Source organism: Micromys minutus, assembly GCF_963924665.1.
Source record: "Micromys minutus genome assembly, chromosome: 3".
In the NCBI taxonomy this organism is placed as follows: domain Eukaryota; kingdom Metazoa; phylum Chordata; class Mammalia; order Rodentia; family Muridae; genus Micromys; species Micromys minutus.
In genome coordinates this window covers 54,770,015-54,782,336 of record NC_137972.1, presented here as the reverse complement: position 1 = coordinate 54,782,336, position 12,322 = coordinate 54,770,015, and the positions used below count along the sequence as shown (strand labels likewise).

At 49.9% G+C, this 12,322-nt stretch overlaps 1 protein-coding gene across 5 annotated transcripts in view; it reads left to right on the top strand.

Moving 5' to 3' along the window:
• The window catches only part of SLC41A3 (solute carrier family 41 member 3), a 45,176-nt gene that overhangs the window by 3,767 nt on the left and 29,087 nt on the right, over positions 1 to 12,322 (top strand). For 4 of the 5 annotated variants that reach the window (XM_080915012.1, XM_080915011.1, XM_080915007.1 and 1 more), the window contains exon 2: positions 6,363 to 6,665. In XM_080915012.1, coding sequence (XP_080771138.1) covers positions 6,393 to 6,665 — 273 coding nt within the window. In that variant the 5' untranslated portion in view covers positions 6,363 to 6,392. Of the gene's footprint in view, positions 1 to 2,243; positions 2,325 to 6,362; positions 6,666 to 12,322 lie in introns of all 5 variants that reach the window. The other variant, XM_080915008.1, reaches the window with a different exon arrangement.

The following is a 12,322-nucleotide window of genomic DNA, read 5'->3' as shown; positions in this document are numbered from 1 at the left end:
CACCACCCCACAGCAGGCTCAAGGAGCTGTCCTGCGCTTGGGTTGTCAAGCTTGAGATCGTTCAGACTTGAGACCTCAGCCCACCAGACCCTTTCTATAAAGCTTTAAAAACTCGGGTTTTCAAACTGCTTCTTCACCACCGTGACCACTTAAGAGACGAAGCCTCTCCAGCCTGACCCAGATATTTAGGAGATAGTCCTGCTCTGCTTCCTGGCGCTGGCTTCCTCACGCTGGTACTTAAGAACCGCGAATGTAAAGTAGTACAGGGGGGCCTGGAGACAGGCCAAGTGCCCTGTAAGGAAAATACATTATAGAAGGTTGTAGTGATCTCTCCTTATTGGAGGGAGGCACAAACAAGTTGCCAAAGAGTGTCTGAATCCTGGAATGATATCACCATCACGACACGTTTTCCATTATTAAATAGAATAAGGGTTGCTTGGTGAATACCACTGCTACCCTTACAACTATTGAGAAGGTAGCTAGCCCCCAGCCAAGGAATGCTGCATGTTCTAGGAGGGGCAGTGTGGTGTTAACTGAAATGTCCACTGTGCTTCTCAGAATTCACTACTTAAAACCTCCAAATTCTCTAGTTCTGCAAATGTTCTCTTAATATTTTTGGACCCAAAACCTCTGAGGGTACAATAGGATACAGGGTTCACACACCGAGGTGGATGGGATTTACTCGCTCTCCCAAGGTCACTCGTCTGAATAGGAGAGCCTAGGATTCAACCCCAGAGTTTGGGTTCCTATACATCCCCACTGGGATGTTTCATAAAGTCAAGGAGATGAGGTGCAGAGGTGCTTTCCTTATTCTACATAGTGGGCAGCTAAGAAGCATCTCATCCATCCCAGAAACTCAGCCCACCTGCCTCATGGTTAGAATCTCCCTGTCCCAGCCAAGTGAGCATCAGCTTGTGCACTAGGCCAGAACCCATCCTCCCAGGGGGATGCTTAGTGCCCGAATGCTGAGCAGGCTCGCTCACAGGTCTGTGTTTATGGCCAATCTCACTGGGTAGTATGATACTTCTGAATGGTAGTGTTTAGTGTCCAAATGACACACCACCCCTGTTACCAGCTTAGGAGGCTTCATAGAGTTTGTCAGGCTCTGTCAGTCAGCCCTGTCCCACCCCTTTCAAAGCCAGCTTACCCATGGGAGGGTCTTTAATCACCATTATCCAGGACTGATGTTTTCAGAACTCCTCACTTGACGCTGAGCTTCGAGGCTGGTGTATAGCACCCACTTTCTCAAGGTGACCAAACACTACCTGGTATACTTAGTGGTTAGCTGACCCTGGGCCCACCCTAGGATCCCACACTACAGTTAGCACCTTTCTCCACTAAGCCTTCAGCAAACCTTGAGCTAAAAACTGAGTTTCCCTAGAACTATCCACTCCTCCTCGGTGCCTTCTCTGCCTTGTCCCATGGGCCTGGTTGTTCACATTATTCTCATTAAACACTCGAACATTCCCAGTGAATCTTCAGCCACCTGATGGCCAGGATAACTCCGACTGGAGCAGATGGCTGCTGGCTGCTAGGCTGAGCCAGGTCAGGGTACAGACTCGATCCCCATTGCACACTCAGGCCAGGGTGCATGTAGGTGAGGATTGTGAGGTCACTTCCGGTTGGCAGGTGTGCAGCCTTTTGTTTGCATGGGCCTTAGGGCCCTCTGCTGGAGGAGAGCACTCAGCAAGGTTACTGTTGGCTGCCTCTGCTCTAGCTTCCTTTCCCGAGACATCCTTGGCAGTCCAGCCTTTCACCTCTCATGCCCACCAAATAATTTCTTCTAGACTTTTAAAGAGTTTTAAATTCATTAAATTCATATTTATTTATTCGTGTGTGTGTGTGTGTGTGTGTGTGTGTGTGTGTGTGTGTGTGTCAGTGTGACAATGTACTTGTGAAAGTCAGAGGACAGTTTAGAGTCTCCTTCCACCATGTGGGTCCCAGGGACTGGATTCGGGTTGTCAGGCTTGGTGGCAAGCCCCATCACCTGCTGAGCCATCTCTCTGGTTCTAAACTTACTGTCTTGTAAATTTCCTTCAGAATTTTGTCCTGTAGTATGTTTAAACTTTGATACCCTTGGATACTCTTTTTCTCCTCTCTCTCTTTTCCCTACTCTCTAGGGGACTGAATCTGTGATTTTGGATCTAAAGGTTTTCTTTTATAATTTTTATTTTGTTATTTTTATATTAGTTATTTTGTTATTCTGATTGTTTCTTTGATCCTCTGACTGTTCTCTCTGGCAGAGGGATAAACAACACTGTGAGACCTGGAGGTGTCTGCCAATAGAGGAGGCTCCTTCAGATCAGTACTGGGTGTGTGACCAGGTATGAGGCCTGCTGTTCTTGGTGGTTGCACCCATTGATTTGCACAGCTAATGAGACAGCTTACCTTTCCCAAACTTTGGACATTTGTGGTTTTGCTAAGAATGGTACATTACTCTCCTGGAGACACTTAAGTGACCATCATGGTAGGGTGCCCTCTGTATCTGTGTGTTCCTCATCCTGGATCTGAAAATACCAGTGGAAACAGCTGTTTTTGTTGAATATCCACTGACCCATGTGCTCGTCATATTGGCTGAATAACCCGTGGGCATTTCTATAAGCCAGTGGTGGGCAGTGTCACGATTAGAAGGCATGCCTAGGCCTTGTGCAGGTAACATGTTATAGAAGGAACTTGAACATTGGAGGTTCTGACACTTTCAGGCATCCTGGACCTCCCCAGCACCACCACATATACCTAGAGAAAACAGAGAAATCCTTCCCATTTTCCTTCATTTCTGTAGTCTTACTGTGTGTGTTTAGAGTTTTAGGGACCTCACCAAATTCAAGCAGGACGAAGTTGCAATCTCTCTGGGCAGTAGTGGTAGATGTTCTTATACATGGCTTATTATGGGCTAAGAGCTGGGACCCGGGCCCTGCAATCCAGTGAGGGACTTCTGGCTGGAAAGCCCTGATTCTCTATCATAACTTGGTTTCTTTCTGTACTTGGAAGATCATTCATGACAATCTCAGTGCAGGTAGTGGTCAGCCAGGAGTCATGGTGGGCTTATTGACCTTGCTTGCTGTGTTGCTTGGGCTGACCTTGAATTCCTGGGCTGAATTGGTCACCCATATAGCCTCCTAAGTGAGTCAGTTACAGGTGCTGACCACCAGGCTGAGCTGGTGTGTTTCCCGTGTACCCAGCACCAGCTGTGTAGCTCCACTCCTCCAGTTGCTTAGTTCTTAGAAAAGAAAGGCTTATCTCTCTTGAGCACACATGCTCAGCAGCTGTGAATGCTGCCTTCTGCCTGGTGGTCTGTTGGCACTGGGCTGGTTCAGCTTTCCTGTCTGGTTCTTACTTTTCTAGCATATTCGGACTGGTTCACTGGCTCCTGCCTACACACGGGATGTGCTTACTTATCCTCAGATGTGGCTTAGTTGGGAAAGTGCTTGCGTGACATGTGTGTAACTCTGGATTCGATCCCCCATGCCACGTGGACATGGCAGTGCACACCTGTAATCTCAGCACTCCACAGGAGGAGGAGGCAGGAGGACCAGAAGTTCCAGGTCACCCTTGGCCACTGTTTGCTACTGTTTGCTGCTGACTCTGCTGCTGTAGAATTGTGATGGCCTGTTGTTGCTCCACGTTAGTGATCTACTCGTGTCCTGAAAGCGCCTTGCTTTCCCATAGTCCTGTGGTCATCTCATTATCTCTCTTTTTTTTCCCCTATTGTTCCAACTTATGGGACTCACCTACCCTCCCAGAATCTAGGGAGAAGGCCTGTTCTTTGGAGTACTTTGAGTTGTTTTCTTTCATTCACAAGAAAGTTTGTTTTTAGCCCTTTGATGCTGTGAACCAGGCTGACCTCTGAGCATGCAGCAGAGGACGTGTTTTGTCCCACATGGGCAATCTTCTCTTGGCCCTGTCCCCTGGGAAGATTGGGTGGACTATTTTGGAATCAATGAGTGAGCTTAACCATGATCTTGTGGCCAACACATTCTATAACAGTGATCCCATCGTTTCTCAGTGTTCTGGGCAAATCTCAGCCCCAGGAGGGCCTTCTGGGGTCACTGGCTGGCCCTCGTCCCACCTCCCTCCTCCCGAGCCTCTGGTGCCTGTGAGGCCCTTGTGAGGCCCTGTGTGACAGACAGCCCTGCCCACAACTCTGCCCATCACACTCCATAGCCTTGGCCTTGTGTTCTCTGCCTGACGGGAGTGTCTTCAGGTGCAAACTCGCTACCAGCTTTGTCAGTTGGGGCTCCAGGATTCCTTCAGCTCTTTAAGCATGTTAACAGACTCACCTAGAGGTTTTCTCTAGGCCACTGTCTGGTTTCCTGTTAACTGCTTTGTTCTGTTGGAGATGCACTTTCTTATTTCTGTGTCTCTTTATTTGTTGAGGTGAATTTGTTATGTCTCATTTGTTGTTGAAAACTGGACTCTGTCGAGCATGATCCATTTCTGGGACTGAGCGTCTCCTGTTACGAGCAGTGCTGTGGCTACTGGCTGCCTGGTGACTTCCGAAGTTATTGAACCCCATTTTGTGCTGTGTCACTGTTGCCAGGTGACCCATTATGTCTGACCACCCAATCCAAAGGCCCCACCCCTCTGCCCCTCCACCCTAGAGCCCTTAATTTGCACCCCCAGCCTTCACCCTATGCCAGTCAGCCATTTTCTGAACTTCCGTCCAACACTGGACGTGAGCCCTGCTGAATTCCCAGATGGCCTTGGGACGCCTCCAGCCCCAGTGGAGTTCCTTTTGAAACTGTTCCGCAGCCTGCTATTGTTTCACAGATTTTCAGTACAATCTGCAGAGGGAGTGTCCCCAGAGCCTCCTGTGGGTGTAAGGACCAGGGCTTTTCTGGAGCTCTGCTTGCTGCTTCTCCTCAAGGACAGCTGAGGTTTTAGTTTCTTCTCTCTTGTTATAAACACATACCTGATAGAAGCACCTCCAGGGATATTTATTTTTGCTCAGGTTTGAGAGAGTGCAGTCCACTGAGCTAGAAGGCACACGGGCACACAGGTGGGAACCCGCCTGCATCTGGGCTGTCCAAGAAGTAGTACTTTTCTCTCTTTGTGAGCGTTAGACCCCAGCCCACAGGCGGGCTTAAGCATCTCTGCAAGGCATGCCTCAGCAATGCCCTGGGCACTTCTTAATCTAACCACATTGACAGAATCAACCCTCCCAACCACCCCACCTTCCAGGCTAAAAGCAATGAGACAGAGTTGGAATGTCACTAATATGGTGAAGGTCACAGTGTTCCTCACAGAGTCCTTGGGTTGCTACAAACCTTGGCTTGATTCCCAGAGTTCTGACAAAGGTGGTTCTGACTGCGATTCTTGCTGGTCACTCATTCATATTGGATGTTGGTATTGAGGATTGAAGCCAGTACATGCTAGATGAGTGTTCTGTTCCACCTCAGTGCCAGGTCATGGTTTTGATTGATTGGTTGATAGGGAGCCTTACTCTGTTACCTCCAATGCATGTCTAGTGATCCATCCATTGGTGCATATGCCATTCAATGGCAAAGAATTGGAGCAGTGAAGCTGTAAATTTTTTTCTCCTGTTGTGATTGTTGTCTCCGAGCCTCACTGCCTCCGTTGGCTAGCCCAGGCCTAATCCTGGAAGCTTCTGGCCTCCCTACAATCTAATGTAGGCCTAGAATGTTTTCAGCCTCTGAGACTTGCTGCTGAATATGCCCACCCTTTCTTGTTCTTTCTGATCTCTGGCTGGCTGGCTCAACCTCTCCCAGCTGAGTGATTCAGTCTGGCTTTTCTCTTGGCCTCTGAATTGGTCTGCTTGGCCTCAGACTATATCAAACTTTTCTCATCTTCTGGTTCCTTCTCATTCTCTGGCTCATTCTGTCCTTACCTGTCTGTGTCTAGCTTGTTCTCTCTTGAATCTGTCTCTGTAAAACTCTAATAAAACTTCCTCCTTCTCCCTTTCAACTCTACCACACTGCTCTCCAGGAACTCCGCTGTGTTCCTGGACTGTGCTCTCCCTGTGCTGTCTGTCTCTTCCTTAAGTAGCTTCCCTTTCTTCTCTCCTGAGAATTGGGCATCTCCTATTCTGTCAAATCCTTCTCTAATTTGTCACTTTTTCTGCCACTCAATTAGACATCACTTTCAAATATGGTTGCTTCCTTCTACAAACTAAGGTTACCATCATTGTTTGGGATTAAAGATGTGTTCTAAGGGTGCGTGTATTCCACCCAGAGATATTAAAGGTGTATGCTGAGGGCTAAACCACACCCTAAGTAGAAACAGGTTCAAATATCCTGCAACAGCAAGCCCTGAATGGCGGCTGCCATAGGTGGATGGAGTCTAAGGAGGTCCCGGAGAGTCAGGAGTTTCTCCCTTCAGTTCTGTCACTCTGTGTCTCCTAGGTCAGGGCTGCTGGGCTCAGCCGTGTGCCGATGGAAGGGACGGAGGCCCGACAGCGGAGGCTGGAAGGCTGTGGCAGGCCGAAGGAGCTGGGGCCACCATCCAACCACGACGTAGGAAGACTCCCGGAGGCTTCTGAAGATGGACACCCAGGGGTCTCCGAGAGCCAATGCGTGGATGCCAAATCACCGGAGGCCCAGCCTGGCAGGGAGAGTGCCCTGATCATTGGCTTTCAGGTGGTAATACCCTTCCTGCTTGCAGGCCTGGGGCTGTCCTGGGCTGGCTTGCTTCTGAACTATTTCCAGGTAAGATACAGTTACCTGGGGGCAGGGGAACCTGAGGAGTGGGCAGCTGAAGCCAGCTGCAGGGTTGGGAATCCTCTGGATACATAATCTTTTCCATGTATTGGGTGAGATTCTTTCGGCTTAACCCAAGTGGCTGGGCTCCTGGAGTGGCACTTTGGCCCTGGTCTACAGATACAGATACAGATTCACCACACCATCCCTATCCAGTTTGTTCTGTGAGAGAGTAAGGAGCAGATGGCCACTTTGTTTCCTTTGCTGAGACTAGAAACTCAATGTCAAGGTGTTGCAAGGTAGTTTCTCCCTGAGGCCTGTCTTCTATCTTACTTCTGTGTCTCCTTTTCTTCTCATGGATACCACTCCTGTTGCATTAGGTCTGTGCTAATGACCTCCTTTTCATTTTCCTGTTAAAGTTCCTGTCTCTAGAAATAGTCACACCCTGAGGTGTGAAAGACCAAGACTTATACAAATGCACCGGGAGGGATGCGGTTGCCCATAGCAACAGCTTACCGTAATGTCGATACCAAATGCTGCCATGAGTGACCCTTAGCCGTGTCCCACACACCTGAAGCAGTCTGTGGGTCTGTCACTGAAAGAGAACTGCCAAATCCAGCCTGCATGCAGCTTGGATGGCTGTCACCAAATTTCCTTCCTCGTCCAGGGCAAACTGTAGGAAATGCCCATCTCCCAATGCCTGTGGGCAGATCATTGCCATCCTTTCTCGTGCTTAACAATCTGCCAGGGGATGGGGAGGCTGCTCCATGTGTGAGAGAGGACCTTCAGAAGCGGGGCACAGGTACAGATGCACTTACAAATCAGAGAACCCAGAACTGGGGAATGGAAACAGATCCCAGAAGCTCACTGTTCAGCTGCCCTAGCCGAAATGGCAAACAGACTCTGTTTCAAAGGAATAAGGTCAAGAGTGGTAGAGAAGGACAGCCATATCCTCCTCTGGCCACCAAGCAACCACATACTCACACACACACACACACACACACACACACACACACACACACACGCACACACACACACACATACACACACACACACACATACTCACACACACACACACATACACACACACACACACACATACTCACACACACACACACACACACACACACACACACCTACTACGTAGAAACTGCATTTCGTGTGGTAATTTCTATTGCTGCCTAAAATTCAGCAGATTACAATGTTATACTTCTTCAAACACTCACAGCTTCTGTGGACCAGGACCTGCCTCTCCTGAGGCCACGGGTGTGTTTTACTTCTCACTGCCTGAGTGGCTGCTTGACCCAGGCCCCTCACTGTTCCTCACGGCTGTTCCTGGTGCCACAGGTCACCTGTCTCATTTCTAAGCAGTCTGCCAAAGAAGCCCATGGTTGTGGTACTAGGTTCGTTCCCCTGGGCAGCAGAAGCTGAACAGAAGCACCATAGCGGGTGGCAGGAGGACTGGGGACTGACTGGGTCTAAGGCTTGAGCATCATGGTGTAGTTCGCTCACATGCACCTCCTTGCTGTGCTGTGGTTTGCCCCCCACCCACGACTCTTGTTGAAGTTTGGTCCCTCATGTAACTGTATTGAGAGGTGGTGGGGCTTTCAGAAGGCACTTTGGATGACAAAGGCATTAGTGTGGTTCTCTGAGTGGGTCATTTATCCCAAGACCAGACCATTACAAAGTGAGTTTGGCTTCCTTGGCTTTCTAGTGCTTCCTGTCTTGTTGATTTCCGACATTCATGTGCACCTGCCTCCCCTCTCTGCCTTTCCACTGAGACACAGTGCAGCCTCTGGTGCTCTAGAAGCCGACTGGATGGCATGGTGCTACCAGAATTCCAGAACTACGAACCAAAATTAACCCCTTTCCCTTTATCAATTAGCCAGAGACCAGGGTTCCATTGCAGGAACGGGGTGGAGAGAGTGTTTGGGGTGGGTAAGCACTGGTAAAATGTTTACCATGGAAACTGAACTTTGGATCTCCAGCGCCACATAAGAATCTGGTGGCAAAGGCCAGGCAATGGTCGTGCGCACCTTTAAGCCTAGCATTTGGAAGGCAGAGGCGGGTGAATCTCTAGAGTTAGAGGCCAGTATGGTCTACAGAACAAATTCTAGGACAGCCAGGACTGTTACACTGAGAAAGCCTGTCTCAAACGAACAAACAAGCAAACAAATCTGGTGGGAAGGTGGGGAGAACAGAGGATCCCCAAGGCTTGCAATCCAGTCAAATTGGTAAGCCCAGTGTAGTGAAACACTTAACTTGAGCCACTGTGACACAGTGCCAGGGATCTTGGTGTCCCTCTCCAGGCAGACACTGTCAGGATAATTCTCAGTGTGTGACGGGACAGTTTCGGGATAAGAGCCTCCGCATGAAGAGACAGAAAGGGTGGGCTCTGTGGGAAGTATGCCAGCTCCAGCTGACTGCAGTGGGCTTGAGAGGCTGCTGTGCACAGGCCTTTGCCTAGCAGTGGCAAAGTACAGCATGAGAACTGGACAGGTGCCCCAGGTCACCCTGGGATCCTTCCTGCGTGAGGCTGGATGGTTAGCTCTCACTGTGAGAAAGGGGTTCCACTCCAGGCTGTGGAGATAAAACTGATACCCATGGTTGTGCATGCAAGAATCTCAGCATTTCTTAGTCTCACACACTCAGTCTGAAGAGGTGCATGCAACCACATACGTGCGGAGCCGGCTAGGATGAGGGGGCGGGCCCTGCTCTGTGGAGCCACTTCCTGCAGGGAGGCAGAAGAGCTTTCTTGGAAAGTCCCTTGGGCAAACAGACTATCCATCATTCAGGGACAGGCAGGCTTCAGACTTGGACCCTCACTCAGTATGTAGGACATTTCCCTGGGGGCCTTACTGAGGAAGGGGTGTTCCTGGGAGTCTTAGGGGTTCTACTGCTTCAACAATGGGGTCCAAACAATGGAGTAAGTGTTGAGGACAGTGCTATGTCATCCTATGTCCACTGCCTGTGGAAAGGGCTTCCTTCCTGTGTTGTGGTGTTAAGGCTGGCACTAAGGCCATGAGCATGTGAGGCAGGTGCTTTCCTGTTCACTTACACCCCAGGATCCCCTGACCAGGTTACTTTTCCTTGTTTCTGCCATTCTGTTCATTCATTCATTCATTCATTCTGGCAACATGCACTGTGTGTGCACATAACCAGACACTATCCGCAGGGTTCTGGTGAACAGGAGAGACAGTAGTGCTCCTGTGGTACTCGTGATTGAGTGGGGAGAGACCGCAGATGTATGTGTCTGTGCCACAAGCACTAAGGCCAGAAGGAAAACAGCTAAGCTAAGCCAGCACAGCCTGGGAGAAAGGCCTCCTGGCAGAGATGCTGGTGAGGAGACATGAATCTAAAGAGCACTGTGGGCCTTCACCTTCTCCCCTGGGTTCTGCTGGCTCAGACCAGAAAACAAAGGAAACAGGAAAATGAAGGATACATACAACCTGATGTCTGAGGTCTGAGCAGTGGGGATGTTTTGTGGCCAGATGGCCCATCCTGCTCAGGTGCAAGGTAGCCAAGTGCACAGCATCTGGAAACTGCTCTTGGGATGATGCACAGTTCTACTGCAGTGTCAGTCTTGGAAGCTAGGACTGGTGATATGACACCAGAGCCCTGTGCTCTCCCCCCACCCTCCACCATGTTAGGGGCAGAACCTGACCTTACACATGCCTCCCGGGGCAGGTGGGGGAGCTGCTGAGAGACCCCAGTCTCTCATGCCCAGGACTCTGAGACAGGCTGGAGGCCCAGGGATAAGAAGGGCTGTGCAGGGTCACCCAGGAAGCCACTTGATGCTTGACCCAGATCTGAACGATGCCCAGTCAGGCTGTGAGATTTTCCACTGTGCTGGAACTATTTTTAAAATCACATTGAGATGCTCTGTGTTGTGACCCAGTAAGCCGTGTTGATGTGTGCTGTTCTCAGCTTTCCCAGGGAAAGTACTGTTTCTCACAGGAGCACGTTCGTTTATTTATTTCTGCTGAAAGCTTAATGGTCCTAAATGCAAGTCATTACAACCGTTGGCACACACTGAAAGCCAAAAGGGTCACTGTAATCCTCCTGCCCAACACAGGAGACCACTGCAGATTGGGTTTTAGTAACTCCTTAAACACCTCCCCTCTCCCTCCTCTCCCTCTTTCTCTCTCTCTCTCTCCGTCCTCCTCCATTCCTCTATCCTTCCCTCATCCCCCCCCCTCTTCTCTACTGGGTGTTTCTCTGAGGCTGATGAGCTTACTCAGGGGCCTCTCCTGTTCTGATAAGAATGTCTCAGGGAGCCAATGTGTGAGACTGGATGAGTCCTGTCTAGATGGATGAGCCCAAGCTAAAGTGACCTTGCGGAAGGTGCTAATGCTAGCATAAAAGTGTGTGCCTGGGGATGGTCCCTCTGTGTTCAGCAGCCAGCCAGCACAGCGCCAGCCTGAGGGCACTGTCACAGTTTAGCCAGTGACACCAGTGGCTTCTGCAGGCCTTTTCTCTGCTGTTCCACACTAACAGGCCAAACCACAGATCACAGATCATAAGGAAGGCTGCCTGGGGGGATGCTGGGCATGTGCTCTCTTAGTCAGCTACAAACTTCTCGGTGGGGAGGGATGGTAGGGGGAAGGTCATTGTTTTATTTGAGTGTTTGCAGACTTTGTGATCGAAGGCAAACCCTCCTTACATTCTTAGTTTGCAAAAAGTGGGTGTCAGGTCTGGAGAGATGGCTCAGTGGTTAAGAGCACTGACTGTTCTTCCGGAGGTCCTGAGTTCAATTCCCAGCAACCACATGGTAGCTCACAACCATCTGCAATGGGGTCTGATGCCCTCTTCTGGTGTGTCTGCAGACATCTATGGTGTACTCTTATACATAAATAAATAAGTCTTTAATAAAGAAGTGGGTATCATAAGCTGTGAGTGCAGGGAGGTGTTTGTCAATGAGTGGCATGAAGGACTTAAAGGGTGTGGTCAAGAGTGACTTCCTTGTTCCCAAGCCACAGCAGGGCTGTGGGACGGATGGTTAGGGATTTCTGTTCATGCTTCCACAGAGCCACTTGTGGGTCTTGATTATACTTAGAGATTCTGGGTAAGGAGCTGTGAGGCTTTGGCTCAGAGATCAAGAGGCACCTCAGCTGGCCACAGCTGGCCATAGGACAATCGCTGCTGAGGCCAAAGGTGGTATGACAGAGGGTTCCTTCTGAGGATATGCAAAGTAACACAGCTGTGTGCTCAGAGATGGCTCAGGAATGGCTGTCCTTTCAGAAGGCAAGGCTCACCTGCATGCTATTCCCATGTCATAAGGGGTCCTTAGAACACTCATGTGGGTTGCTGACAGGGAGATCAAGTGCTGTGAGGGAAGATGTGAGAAGCCACAGGGCTGTGACTGAGATGATCTACTATGCCGGAGCTGAGGGGACAGATGAGGGAAAACTTTGAGGGCAGAAGATTGGATGTAGACTGCAGTGAGGGTGTCTGGGCCCAGCTTGCTTTTCTGGCAGATGTTCTCTGGGGTGCAATGCTTGACAGAGGCACTATGGAAGAAACTACCATGAAGAATGGGGAGTTTGAGAAGCTTGCTTCTGCACAGGAGGCTGAGAGGGACAGACTGGAATCTCAGAAGAGGCTAGAGATGATGGAGGGGCTGGGGGCTGGTGGAGAGTCTGGGACTGGTGGAGAAGCTGGAGGCT